Source organism: Marmota marmota, unplaced genomic scaffold (genome assembly GCF_001458135.2).
Source record: "Marmota marmota marmota unplaced genomic scaffold, marMar, whole genome shotgun sequence".
Classification (NCBI taxonomy): Eukaryota; Metazoa; Chordata; class Mammalia; order Rodentia; family Sciuridae; genus Marmota; species Marmota marmota.
In genome coordinates this window covers 5059330-5071414 of record NW_025999962.1, presented here as the reverse complement: position 1 = coordinate 5071414, position 12085 = coordinate 5059330, and the positions used below count along the sequence as shown (strand labels likewise).

At 53.4% G+C, this 12085-nt stretch overlaps 1 protein-coding gene across 2 annotated transcripts in view; it reads right to left on the bottom strand.

The window, feature by feature from the left end:
• Positions 1–725: 725 nt before the first annotated feature.
• Arfgap3 (ADP ribosylation factor GTPase activating protein 3) overlaps positions 726–12085 on the bottom strand; it is a 40623-nt gene continuing 29263 nt past the window's right edge. The window contains exons 11-16 of one of the 2 annotated variants that reach the window (XM_048803044.1): positions 9079–9210; positions 7836–7959; positions 6825–6915; positions 4543–4738; positions 3127–3248; positions 726–1757 (exon numbers count right to left, since the gene is read on the bottom strand). In XM_048803044.1, coding sequence (XP_048659001.1) covers positions 1576–1757; positions 3127–3248; positions 4543–4738; positions 6825–6915; positions 7836–7959; positions 9079–9210 — 847 coding nt within the window. In that variant the 3' untranslated portion in view covers positions 726–1575. The remainder of the gene's footprint in view (positions 1758–3126; positions 3249–4542; positions 4739–6824; positions 6916–7835; positions 7960–9078; positions 9211–12085) is intronic. The other variant, XM_015501755.2, reaches the window with a different exon arrangement.

The following is a 12085-nucleotide window of genomic DNA, read 5'->3' as shown; positions in this document are numbered from 1 at the left end:
CGCGAGGAAAGCTCCAGAAAGTCACCCCCAGGCCTGGGGTGGGCTGGCTGCTGGCCAGGAAGCCCAATGCAGGGCACAGGGCCGCTTGCCCCCCAGCCCTGAGGGCTCCCGAGAGAGAAGAGCTGCCAGCCAGGGTGGCCAACACGGGTGGAGTCTCCCATGGACACTGCTGGGACAAAGTGTCCCTCCCAGACTCATGAAGCCCGAGTCCCCCTGCGCCAGTGGAGATGGGCCTTAAGGAGACAGCTGAGGTTAAGAGAGGTCAAGGGTGGCACCTGACCAAGAGGGCTGGTGCCGGGTAGGGAGAGGGAGGTACTCGTGGGAGGGCAGTGAGGGGGGTAGAGAGGGAGGTAGTGAGGGGTCAGTGAGGGATAGTGGGGGGGTAGTGAGGGAGTGCCTTTGAGGTAGCCATGCTCCACCCCAGGCCCAAATGACAAACAGGGAGGGATCCCAGAGGGGAGATGACAAAAGCATCCTTAAGGCAGGGGCTCCCTCATGCAGGAGGCACCTCACTGGAAACCAACCCTGAGGACACGGCCCTGGACTGTGAGGAAGCACCTGTCCACTGTCAGGCCCCAGCGGACCCACACCCCCGTCCCCATCAGGACGCGTGAAGAACACCCGTTAATGGAATCCACCCACATTAAGAGCATGGCCCTGGTCTGCTGCACCACGGTCCTGACCCACAAAGACGTCAGTTAAAAACGAAGCAAAGAAAACATGGCTCACGGGATCTGCTGCGACTGTTTATTGTATTTAGGAGTCTACAAATTTGAGCTTTTAAGAAAGATTCACAAAATATTCATTTGAAATCACATTTTTGGTTCATCAAATTTCAAATATATTTTATGGCTGAACAACATACCCTAGTGCCTCTATCACACAGCCAGATTGTCTTTATTTATTGATTCACAAACATTCTGTGACTTTTTGAAAACCAAGATTAAGACAAAAAATCATAACAAAGCTATTTCACTACGATGACTGCTGTCTGCAGTTGTGCCCCCTCGCCTTCTCCAGCCGTAATTCTGCCATTGGACTGATTCATAAGCACATGCAGGGAGCTCTCGGCTTTCACTTCTCATAGATTCAAACAGCAACACCTCGTCAAAAGACCAAATTAATTCCCTTGACAATGTGGAAGCTTAGGTTTGTTAAAAGCACTACGGGGAAGTATTTTTAACTTTACAGAACATAACAAATAACTTACAAAGGGACATTATTTTGAAATCACCTCAATATATGGAAATAAAAATGAACAGTCAATCTGTCAAATCAGACACCAGTCATTTTTGGTCTTTTGTTTTATTCTCTGCTCCCTTTTCAACGAGATGTGTGCTGTGAATTTGTTTCTCCAGGCCAATCCCGGGTCAGCGGACAGTGCGCACCCTGCTCCCCGGAGGAAGGCTCAGTCAGGGAGAAGGGGCGGAGGGGACTGCAGCCCCACTGCTGGAACTAAAGATTCCTGGAAATCAAAGCGAGGATCCACTGGGACGTGCCCACAGGGGCATGCGCAGGACTGGTGCAAGTGGAAATTACAATAAGGCTTCTCTCTACATCAAAAATAGGAATTTCTCAAAAAGAAATACTAAAAATCAGAAGTGTATATATACCATGTGAAAAAGTAGCAAAACAATCTTGAAAACTGGTGTGTCTGGTCTTTATCGCAGCCTGTGATGCGGTCACTGGTCCATGAGAAGAGGCAATTTCTCCAGGAAGCGCAGAGCCTGACCTGGGGATCAGGAGCCATAGCGATCCTGGGGAGAACCAAAGCCAGGGTTTGCTCGGGGCTTCCCAACAGCGCAGCGCAGCTGATGCGGCTGTTGACCCAGGGCACGAGAGGTGGGGACAGGTGTGTGTGTGTGTGTGTGTGTGTGTGTGGCATCGGCACCGACGCTGCACCCCAAGCACAGGGCAAGACACAGGTTGCTGGGCCTCCCGATGCTCTCCGACGCCCAGGACATGGCGAGGGCTTTGGGAACCTGCGGGTGGACGTGCTGCAGGGTTCGTCCAGGGCCCGTGAGCGTGTGAGGTAGGGGTGTTGGGAAGGTGATGGCCACATGCTGAGCCCTCTGGGGAGGACAGAGGAACACCCGCCAGTCTGAAACCCTAAAATTTGGGGCCAGCTGCTGATGGTAGAGAAGTGACTTGCCCTCTGGGCCTCCACCTCTTCACTGTAAAACAGGGACCTGAAAAGGTGGTGATCTGTACAATGAGGCCACCACCTTCCAAATGGGGGTGCTACTCACTAGAAGGGACCCATGTAGGCTCCGCCAACCGAGGGGTGGGAAGCAGCTCTGTGGCTCTGCAGAGAGCCTGTGACAGAGACCCAGTCAGGCAAGGTGACCCCCACCCTACCCACCCCAGCAGCCATTTTCCCCTTGGGGGCACCAGAGACCACCTGGATTCAGCAACCTGCCAGAGCCATGCTTTTTGTTTGTTTTGTGATACCGGGGATTGAACCTGGGGTATTTTGTATTTTTTATGTTGAGACAGGGTCTCACTAAGTTGCTGAGGCTGGCCTTGAACCTGCAATCCTCCTCCCTCAGCCCCTGAGTTGCTGGGATTACAGGCGTGCACCACTGTGCCCAACCAGAGTCGTTTTATGTTAACAGAGTCCTTCTAAAATGATACAAATTAGAAGGTTCCAGAAATAAGCCTTTCACATAATCTGAGATGGCTTTATTTCAGATTCCATCTCTGCTTTATTTAAAAGATTGAAATACAATCTAAATATCCAACATGGGAATAGTAACTAAATTAGATGTTCTAAGGATATAAAATCATAGACTATATAATCCCCTTTTAATTTAATGTCTTGCACAGAAATCTGGAACTAAACTATACCAAAATATTAACAGATTTTTTTCTCTGAGCAGGGGCATTAGTGATGATTTTATAAACACTTTCTTCTTAATAATTCTCTGCTCCAAACTAGGAGAAAACTAAATAACTATCATGCCATATCCATGTCATAAGTTAGAGAATTTTAAGCCAATATAGAATTGTGACTTCTGGTTTCCTGAGGCCCTGGGTCACACTGCAGCAAACACACAAAGCAGCAACCCACCACCCACTGCCCTGCGACTGTGTGGGGAGGAGGGGTCAGAGCATGCCCTCACTGACCTGGATGGAAGTCATCACTCCGTTGGCAAACACAGACAGCTTTCCAGCCACAGACCTCACGCCCTGCTTGAACTGCGCCATGTCGGGGGCGCTGGGCAGCACGTTGGAGAGGTTGTAATTTCCTGCATACACAGGGCAGATGCCAGTTTGTCCCTCAACCACAGCCAGGACACTAGTGACTTTAGAGGACAAGGGCCGCCCCTCCCGCTTACTCCAGACAGCTATACAGGAGGGGCCCAGCAACATTCTAGCAGCTGGGAGGGGACACCTGCACTGGGCACATGCTCTGCTCTTAAGGCTGGTATGGGAAGGGAACATCACCACAGCCACCTGGCATTGGCCGTGGGACCTCAGGGTGCTGGGCAAAGGGTCCACACACGTTCCTGCAGCCAGTGGGCAGGCTCCCAGGCCAGCCAGTGGCTGGATGCTTTGTCTGCCCAGCTGCCCATCACTCATCCTGCCAATGCTCCACCATGTGCCTCGGAAAAGTGAAGAGACAGTCCTTCCCCAGAGAGCTCCTCAGTTGTCAGGGGAGACAGCGTGGGATGGTCTCGCCCCTGCTGTGAGGCACCTGGGGTGTGGGCACCCTACCTGCACCACACACTGTGTACGCAGTGTCATATCCGACATGCGCAATTACACGTCAGAACTGAAAAGAAACAACAGACCTGTTTAGGCAAGAATTCCTTTAAATGTTGTNGAGGCACCTGGGCAGAGCGGGTGCGGGGGGGGGGGCCTGGGGTCCTGGAGGAGCCCAGCGTCTTCAGGCCTCCCAGGCTCAGGCGGTAAGTGAAAGAAATGAGGTTGGCAGGAGCCGAGGTGGGTGAGTGGGCAGGGGAGCTGCAGGCCCACCTGGGGCAGGATTCTAAACAGAGGGCTGAACTGTGCGGGCAGGAGGCCATTGCAGCAGCCCCTGGCCATGGCGCAGGCTGGACCACAAGGATTTTTAATGGAACATTATGTACCAATTTCCCTGAAATCAAGACAATCAAGAGAAAAGTTTTTCCAAGATTAAAAGAACAACGAATCCAACAAGAACAAAGTGCTCTCCACAGATTGCTGCTTCTGAGAAGGGTCAGGGCTGGGATGCACTGAGTCAGTGAGGACTCTGCCTAAGGGACTCTCAGCCTCCCAGCTGCGATGTCCGACAAATGCTCCGACCAACAGCCAAGCAAGACCTCAGGCCGACTGAGCACAGTGCTCCAGGGCCTCCAGCCATCAAGCCCCACAGGAGAGAGCCAAGGCCTAGACTAGAGGGGCAGGCGCTGGGATAAAGCGGTCTCCTGCACCTGGGAGAGCCAGTGCTCTAACCCTGAGCCACCCCCAGGCCCTACAACTGGTTTTCTTGAAACAAGTATTCTGAGAAGGGCGGGTGGGGCTTCCAGCTACTTTGTTCTCACATGGCTCTCAAGTTACCTGCACTCTGTCACCTGGGCCTGAGCTCCCCTCTCCCAGGCAGGGCCTAGTCCATGGCAATCCATGTCCCCATTGGCCATGCTCCCTGGGAGTGACCACAGGCACTGCAGGAGCAGGCTGGCCAGGGTGCTGACGCGCATTTCCCACTCAGTCCTTCCACCCCTGAAGGGGACAGCTGCCAGAAGTCTTGGTGCTCCTGGTGGGGACACAGTGGGGGAGTTACTTCACAGGCAGGAGTCTCAACTGGAACTACCTTCCCCTTCTCCCCAGGTTAAATTACGAGGCCCTCAATGCACCCAGACTCCACACACAGGGGCAAGCTCCTGAAGCTAAGGAACACAGGACCATTTCTTAAAACCAGCGTTCGCTCCGCTGAATGTTCTCTAAGTAAAAAGTCAGCGTTTCCAGAAAACCACGGAATGTGCTGGCATCCTGGGGGAACCTGGAAGTGCAGGGGGGTGGCCCCAGGTCTGCATCACTTGGCTCCGAATGGGGGCAAGCCCAATAGGGACCACCCGCTTGGGCCAAGACTAGGGTGGTGGCGCCCCAGGGTGCACCTTACAATGATCTTGAATTGTTATGGACGGTTGTCTGACACAGGGTCAAAGAAATCAATGAACCTTTGTTTTCTTACAGGGACAGGATGCAGACAGGGGCTGCCTTAGTCCTCCCGCAGCAACAAGCAGACCACTGCCATTTGATCTCCAAGAGTTTAAAAACAAACAAACAAACAAAAACCCATTTTTTGAAGTAAACCTCCCAGCAACTTGAATTAGGAAACCATCCATGGCTGGGGTGGTTCTATAACCCAGGTATCTGGCCTGAGAAGACTGGTGGTGCCAGGCCCGGAGCTGACCTGAGTGGGCCCTGGGGTGGGTCTGCTGGGAGCACTGGAAGGCGGCCTACGTGCCAGGCTGATGGAAAGAGGAAGTTGCCTGACAAAGGCCAGGATCCTGAAAGTTCAGAGCACATGGCCCAGGGCCACCCCTGCCCCAGTAGACCTGAGGCTGGGAAACGCTGGTCAGACGGAGATTGAGCAAGACCAACAGTCCCCTCGCTTGAGGTCAGAGGTGAGGCACAGGGAGCCGTGGCCCTGGCCGCCCTGCCACAGTCTAGCAAAAGTCGAGGTGCAGGGCCTGCCCACTCTGGCACAGTGCCCACCTGCCCCCTGTTCACCCTGCCAGCCACTCTGCCAGCCACACACCTGGAGAGAATGCTCTTTCCTGCACAGCACATTGATCTATCTGCTGGTGCCTGCTGTACCCCAAGGCCACAGTGGGTCTCTAACATGCTCTAAGCTGCATCACAGAAGGCCCTGGACACTGGCTGTCTGTGCTATGGCCTTCTATGTCACTTCTCCATGGCTGGAAGCCACTGAGTCACTCAGCCACCCCTGCAGAGAGACCCATGACCTTCCTCTCCAGCACATCCAGCTCCCTACGGGTGCCGGGCCTGGAACACTCGCTGCCAGGGTCCCCTCCCCTCAGCTCTCTTGCTGAGGAGGGGTTCCTAAAGTGACCTCAGAGGACACTGCCCTTCCACGTCAACCACACAGCCTCCCCTCACACCTGTGGTCTGGGGGGGCCCATGGCCATGCACCAGGCCCTCCTGCAGCTCGGGGTGTGGAGCAGAAGCCGGAAGGCAGGGCTCTGGGCGGTCCCCAAGTGGCTGCACTGAAGCTCACACCTGCGCTCTCAGGCCATCCCCTCCCAACCCAGCCCTGGGATGAAAGGACACCTGTCACTGGGGTCCCACCCTGAGGCAAGATGGCATAGACAGGCACTTCTTCACCTTCCGGCTTCCTGGATGTTTGACCTTCCTGGGGGATCCCTGTTCTTATGGGCTGCCACCCACCCCTGGGGGCTGAGGCCCGTGAGGCACCTGCTGTGAGTCAGACCCGACTGGGTGACACCGAACACACAGCATCCATCTAAGCTTCACTGCGACCTTGAGGCAGGACTTGTGCGTCAGCTGGCAGGAGCCCCGTGTCCCCAGGGCCAGCACCCTGTGGCGTCTGCACACCCACATGTGCCAGGAGACACCAGTTCACCACATGTGCTAGGAGACAGCCTGCCAGATGCTGTGCGCGCCGCTGCTTAAGTTTCACGATGTGGCCTCCCCAAGAGTGACTCCAGAAGAGTAGCCTCCTCCTTCCCGGCTTCACAGGACACAGGAGGCGGAGGACACTTGCTCAAGTATTTTGGGACAACAAAACCCCCAAGGAAACATGATGTGCCTGTGCGGTGAACACAAGCCACAAGCCGTGCCCGTCAGCCTCTCACCTGCCGTCTGTTTCCTCTGCTCCTCAAACAGGTCGGCGGAACTTATGGAGGAACTGGCTGCCAGCCGCTCCAGCCGGGCCCTGCTCTCGTACTAGGAGAAAGGAGAGGGCCGTCAGACTCCCTGCAGGGAGCGCAGCAGCAGGAAAAGGCTCCCCAAGGCGCTGCTTCCCTCTAGGCTCTTTTCTCCCAGTTACTGTAACTGCCAGGCAGGGTCCTGGGGACAGCACAGGCAGCCAAATCCACTGTGACATCAGGCCATGTGAGCGGTGCAGGGGGAGAGGCTGGATCTGTGCTGCGTTCAGCCAGCTGCCAGGTATCACGCCATTTTAGAACCGAACCTGAATGCTATCAACCTTAACTGAAAAAGGCTTTTGCAGCGCTGGGGGCCGAACCCGGGGCCTCAGGTGTGCCGGCAGGTGCTGAACTACCGAGCTGCCCCCAGCCCTGCCAGGGACTTGAAAACAAAGCAGATTTTACGGGTGGGGGAACACACAGGAGGCCATTCGATTCTGAAAATGATGGTATTGCTATGAAATAAAATCTGCAGAGTGGGGTCCAAGAAGCCTCGAGAACAGGGACCTCTAAGAGTGTGGCAGACAGAGCCGCACCTCGAAACCGGCTGGCTGGGACCTTCCACCCCCACCACAGCCCCCAGTGCAGCAGGCCTCCTTGGCACGGCCCCAGAGCAACAACCCGGACATAATGCAACCACCCACAAACCAACCCGTGTTCCCCATTTCACAATGGCTAAAGATTATCAATTCATTACAGCTGTATCAAAAATCACCTGTCATTCACTCAAAATACTGAGGGGAAGAGAAAGGAGGCCCAGCCTCTGCCGCCCAGCACTTGTCTTGCTGAAGTGGCCGGCGATGAGCGGTCAAAAAGGCCTCGCTCCAGTCCTGGCTCGGGCACTCAGCCTGGGGCCTTGGCAGCATCCCCGCTGCCCCCACCCCCAGGCCTTCTTCCTGCCTTGTGGGGTTCCCTGTGAAGGAACTCTCTGGGCCTTACATCAGCCTGGGCTTGCCTTCCAAAGTACATGTCTGATGAAATGGCCTTGACGTTACCAAACTTCTTCTGGGCCTCATCTGTGCTCTCCGTGGGCTCATAGTCAGGCTTGCGACGAGCAGTAGCTCTGCAATCACAACAGTCAGAGGAGGTAAACCAACTTGTGAGGCAGAAATCGCCCTCATCTGTAGAGTGCACATAATAATACAGTTTATAATTTAAAAATCTAATAGCAGCAGTTTTGTAAAAGAACTCAAGGTTACTTTAAAAAGCCTGAAAATTCTAATAAAAAAATCCAAACAATACAACATTTAAAGGAATTCTTGCCTAAACAGGTCTGTTGTTTCTTTTCAGTTCTGACGTGTAATTGCGCATGTCGGATATGACACTGCGTACACAGTGTGTGGTGCAGGTAGGGTGCCCACACCCCAGGTGCCTAGACCACCTCTGCTTACACACAAGGGGCCCCTGCATGGGGCAATAAATTATATGGTCCTTCGTGATCCCTAACAGCTAGAGAGTCCTGTAGCAGGTGGAAGGATAAGCAACCTTGGTGATAAAGAGGGAGACACAGCCTGATAAGTTGCAGCCAAACACACGAGGAGAGTTACGGAGGCCGGACAGGAGGGGCCACCACTGGGCCCATTCACACAGCATCCTGAGAAAGCCAAGGACAAACCAGGGTACCAAGGCTGTCTACACAGGGCAGCAGGGGCTGGGGGAGGGGGGAAATGTTCTGTTCATTGCCTTCAGTGGCCAGTATACAACCGTACGTGTTTGCCAAAACCTGCACAACTGTAACCTAAAAAGATGAGAGGTGTGGTGGCTCAGGCCTGTCATCCCAGCAACTCCGGAGACTGAGGCAGGAGGATTACAACTTAGCCCATCTCGAGCAAAAAAAAAAAAAAAAGGAAAAAAAAAGAAAAAATATCTATACATATGTACATTGTACTGTGTTTAAATAAGACTTCGAAATGGGAAAAGTGATGCATCTTGGTCCAGGCCACCCGGGGCCTTGGGCTGGGAATCCCCGGGAAGAGGCCTCCTCCTGTGTCTGACTGAGATCCACAGGTGAGTCTGTGCCTCCAATGCAGAATCACTCATTTCATATGCAAAGGAGACTTAAAAGAGACGGCTTCAGGGACAGTGCTGCGGAAGGTCTCCATGCCTCCCCTCCCCTCCCCTCGCCTGGTGTTCCCCGCTGCGCTGCGTGTGTCCCCATGGCAACCCCAGGCTGTGCTCATACCTGTCTGAAGAGGCTGCACCTTTCACAACCGCCTCTGAGTCCTTGCTGCTCTCTTTCTTCCAGTAGGAATCTGCATTGTCATCCCAGCTAGATAAGGAACTGCCTCTTAGCTCCATGGGGTCATCAAAGTACCTGTAGGAACAAGAGGGGACAGTGACATGGGAGGTCAGTGGGGACATCCACTCCTGTTGCAGTCTCTCATTTCCCTGCCCCAATGGCTGTGGCTGACAAACAGCAGCAGACACAAGGCGTCACTTCCAAGGCTTTTCAAGCGCTGTGCTCAGCCCACCTGTCCCTTCTCTCCCTGCTACTGCAGGGACATGGCTGTGTTTTCCACATGGATAGCCTCAGGCAGGTGACCCTCCATCAGCCTGGACATCTGAGGCACCACATGGAAGATAGCTCCAGACAATCACCTGCACTGCGGCTGACTTGATGTGCCCAGAAATAAACTGATGTGACGCCCTTGAGATTTGGGGCATGTTTACATCGCAGCATGACCTGGCTTCTCCAGGCAGCACGTGACATTGCTCAGTGTTATCCTCCACTGGTCACATATTTCATTTTCTTTAAGTCTAATTACAAGTAATGCTGCTTGGCCAGGGGAACTGACCCCACATCCCAGCACATCCCAGCACAGCGCTGCTTAGCGTAGCCCGCGATGGCAGTGTCTTGTGTGGTCAGAGCAGGCAGCAAGATTTGCCTGGAATAGGACTGAGACTGGCAGGCGAGGTGGACAGGACAGACCTTGATAAACAGTGACTGTGCTATGTCAGAGTCCATGGACAGATTGGCCCCCAAGGGACTCAGGAAAGGCAGGTCCCAGGGCTCAGGGTTTGGAAGGCAGGTGAAGAGAATGTACCCTGCCTGTCCCCAGAGAGAGAACCAGGAGCACAGGAAGAAAGGCCAGTGCCAAGCTCCACCTTGAAAGGAGTTGCACAAAAGCTGGAAATGCCAGGCGCAGGGTGTGAGATGGGAAAGAACACGAGAGCCTGCAGGACCCACCTGCTGGGACCCAGGAAACAAGATCTGGGCGGAGGCACAGGGTGCAGGAACAAAGGCTCTTTTTTTTTTTTTTTAATAATATTTTTTTAGTTGTAGGTGGACACAATACCTTTATTTTATTTATTCATCTTTTTATGTGGTGCTGAGGATCAAACCCAGGGCCTCACATGTGCTAGGCCAGCGCTCTACCACTGAGCGACAGCCCCAGCACCCACAAAGCTCTTTCCAGGCAGAAAAAAGCAAAAGAGGGAGGCGGGATAAGACTGCTGTTGAAGCAGGTGGTGCGACTTTGTAAGGACTGTGGAGAAGGCTTCTGCCTGCCCTGGAAAGAGGGCATTAGGAACACATCATGTGGGCTGGAGCTAAGGCTCAGTGGTAGAGCACTTGCCAGCATATGGGGGCCTGGATTTGATCCTTAGCATCATATAAAGATAAATAAAATAAAGGTGTTGTGTCCATCTACAACTAAAATATATATGTGTATTAAAAAAGCAACAATAACAAAAAAAAAAAAAAAACACGTCTTGTTGCATGAGACTCCTCACCGCTGTGCCAGGCTCTGGCTTTCAGCTCGAAGGGCCCTGTGCTCCTGCTGGTGAGCAGCTCAGCATGGCGGGCCACAGCTTGGAGGAACAGAGACAATCCATCTTCAGAGAACAGACACCAGAACAATGAAGGGATTGGAAGTCACATCAGAGGAAGGGTCCAAAGATGTGGGACACATCCTGGACTGGAGAGAGGCCCTCCCATGTTTGACAGACTGCTTTTTAAGGGAGACAGTAAGACCAATTCAATGAGAAAATGACAAACCACTCAACAAGCACTTAGGAGGGCGGGTACTCTGCCAGGGGACCCAGGTGACTTATGGGGCCTTTCTGCCTGCCCTCATGGGGCTCAGGCCCTGGTTCAGGGAGAGGCTACTGTAAGCTCAGAAACCCAGGAAGCATGTGAGCAGTGCTTCTTCCTGAGCTGCTCCGAGACGAAGAGTCCATGGGAGGCTGGGTGGCCCTGGAAGGTGCACAGGGGCCTGAGCATGGAGGCTGGAACCTTCTGGTTCTTCACAACACTGAAATTGAGGCACTTACAATTGCAGACTTAGCATCACTCTAAGGAACTAACGCTTTCTTCACACAGCTGAAGTGCTCTTCTTAGAGCGGAGGGCACTGGGCGGTTTCTAAATGGCTGAACTATCCAGGTCAGGAGGCCAGAGAAAGCCACTGCGTGGGTCTCCTGACCAGCATGGCTCAGGCAGCAGCAGCCACACCAGCAGCTTCTCTTCCTACCACTCATCACGAGCAGTGCTCTGTGCTCTGGCAGCTCACTGGGGACAGACAGACGTCCAGTCAGGCCTGAGCTGCCCTGGGAGGATGGGAGAGTAGGACTGTGTCTCTCCTGGGTACTCAGCAGCCTGGCTCCAGCCTCACTGGTGTTCCCTCCCTGCTCCATCTTTGGTGTCTGCCCTCACAATGTCCTCACTCCACCCGGAGCACCCTCCCCAGAGCCCTTGCTGAGAGCCCCTGCAGGCACACTGGTAGAGGCCAGGAGCCCTTTGGCTGCACAAAGTGCTCCCTGCTCATTTTGAACTCAGTACGTAATTGCATTGTTTATGTCCTGGAAATAATGGAACTCAATAAAGCTCAAAACCCAAGGATGGGCTTGATCTTATTTTTAATAGAAATGACACTCCTTTATAATTCATAATCTGCAAGTTCTAATGGCTAATGAATAATTTGGAAGCAGTAAGAGCTCTTCATGGCATTAAAATGCTGGATCTCGGAGTCCCTGTGTGCCAAAGAACCTAACTAATAGTGCCACGCTTGACTAACAGTGGTCACCTGTTCACAGACAACTAGACAGACATTTATGTCCCTGGACAACCCGAGGGTCACAATAAACAATGCACTAGGGTCTCTCTGGTGGGAGTCCAGGCAGCCTGGTCTACAATAAAACATTGAGGGCTCCCAGGTTCAAATGGTAAATAACTGCCCCAGGGCAACAAGGG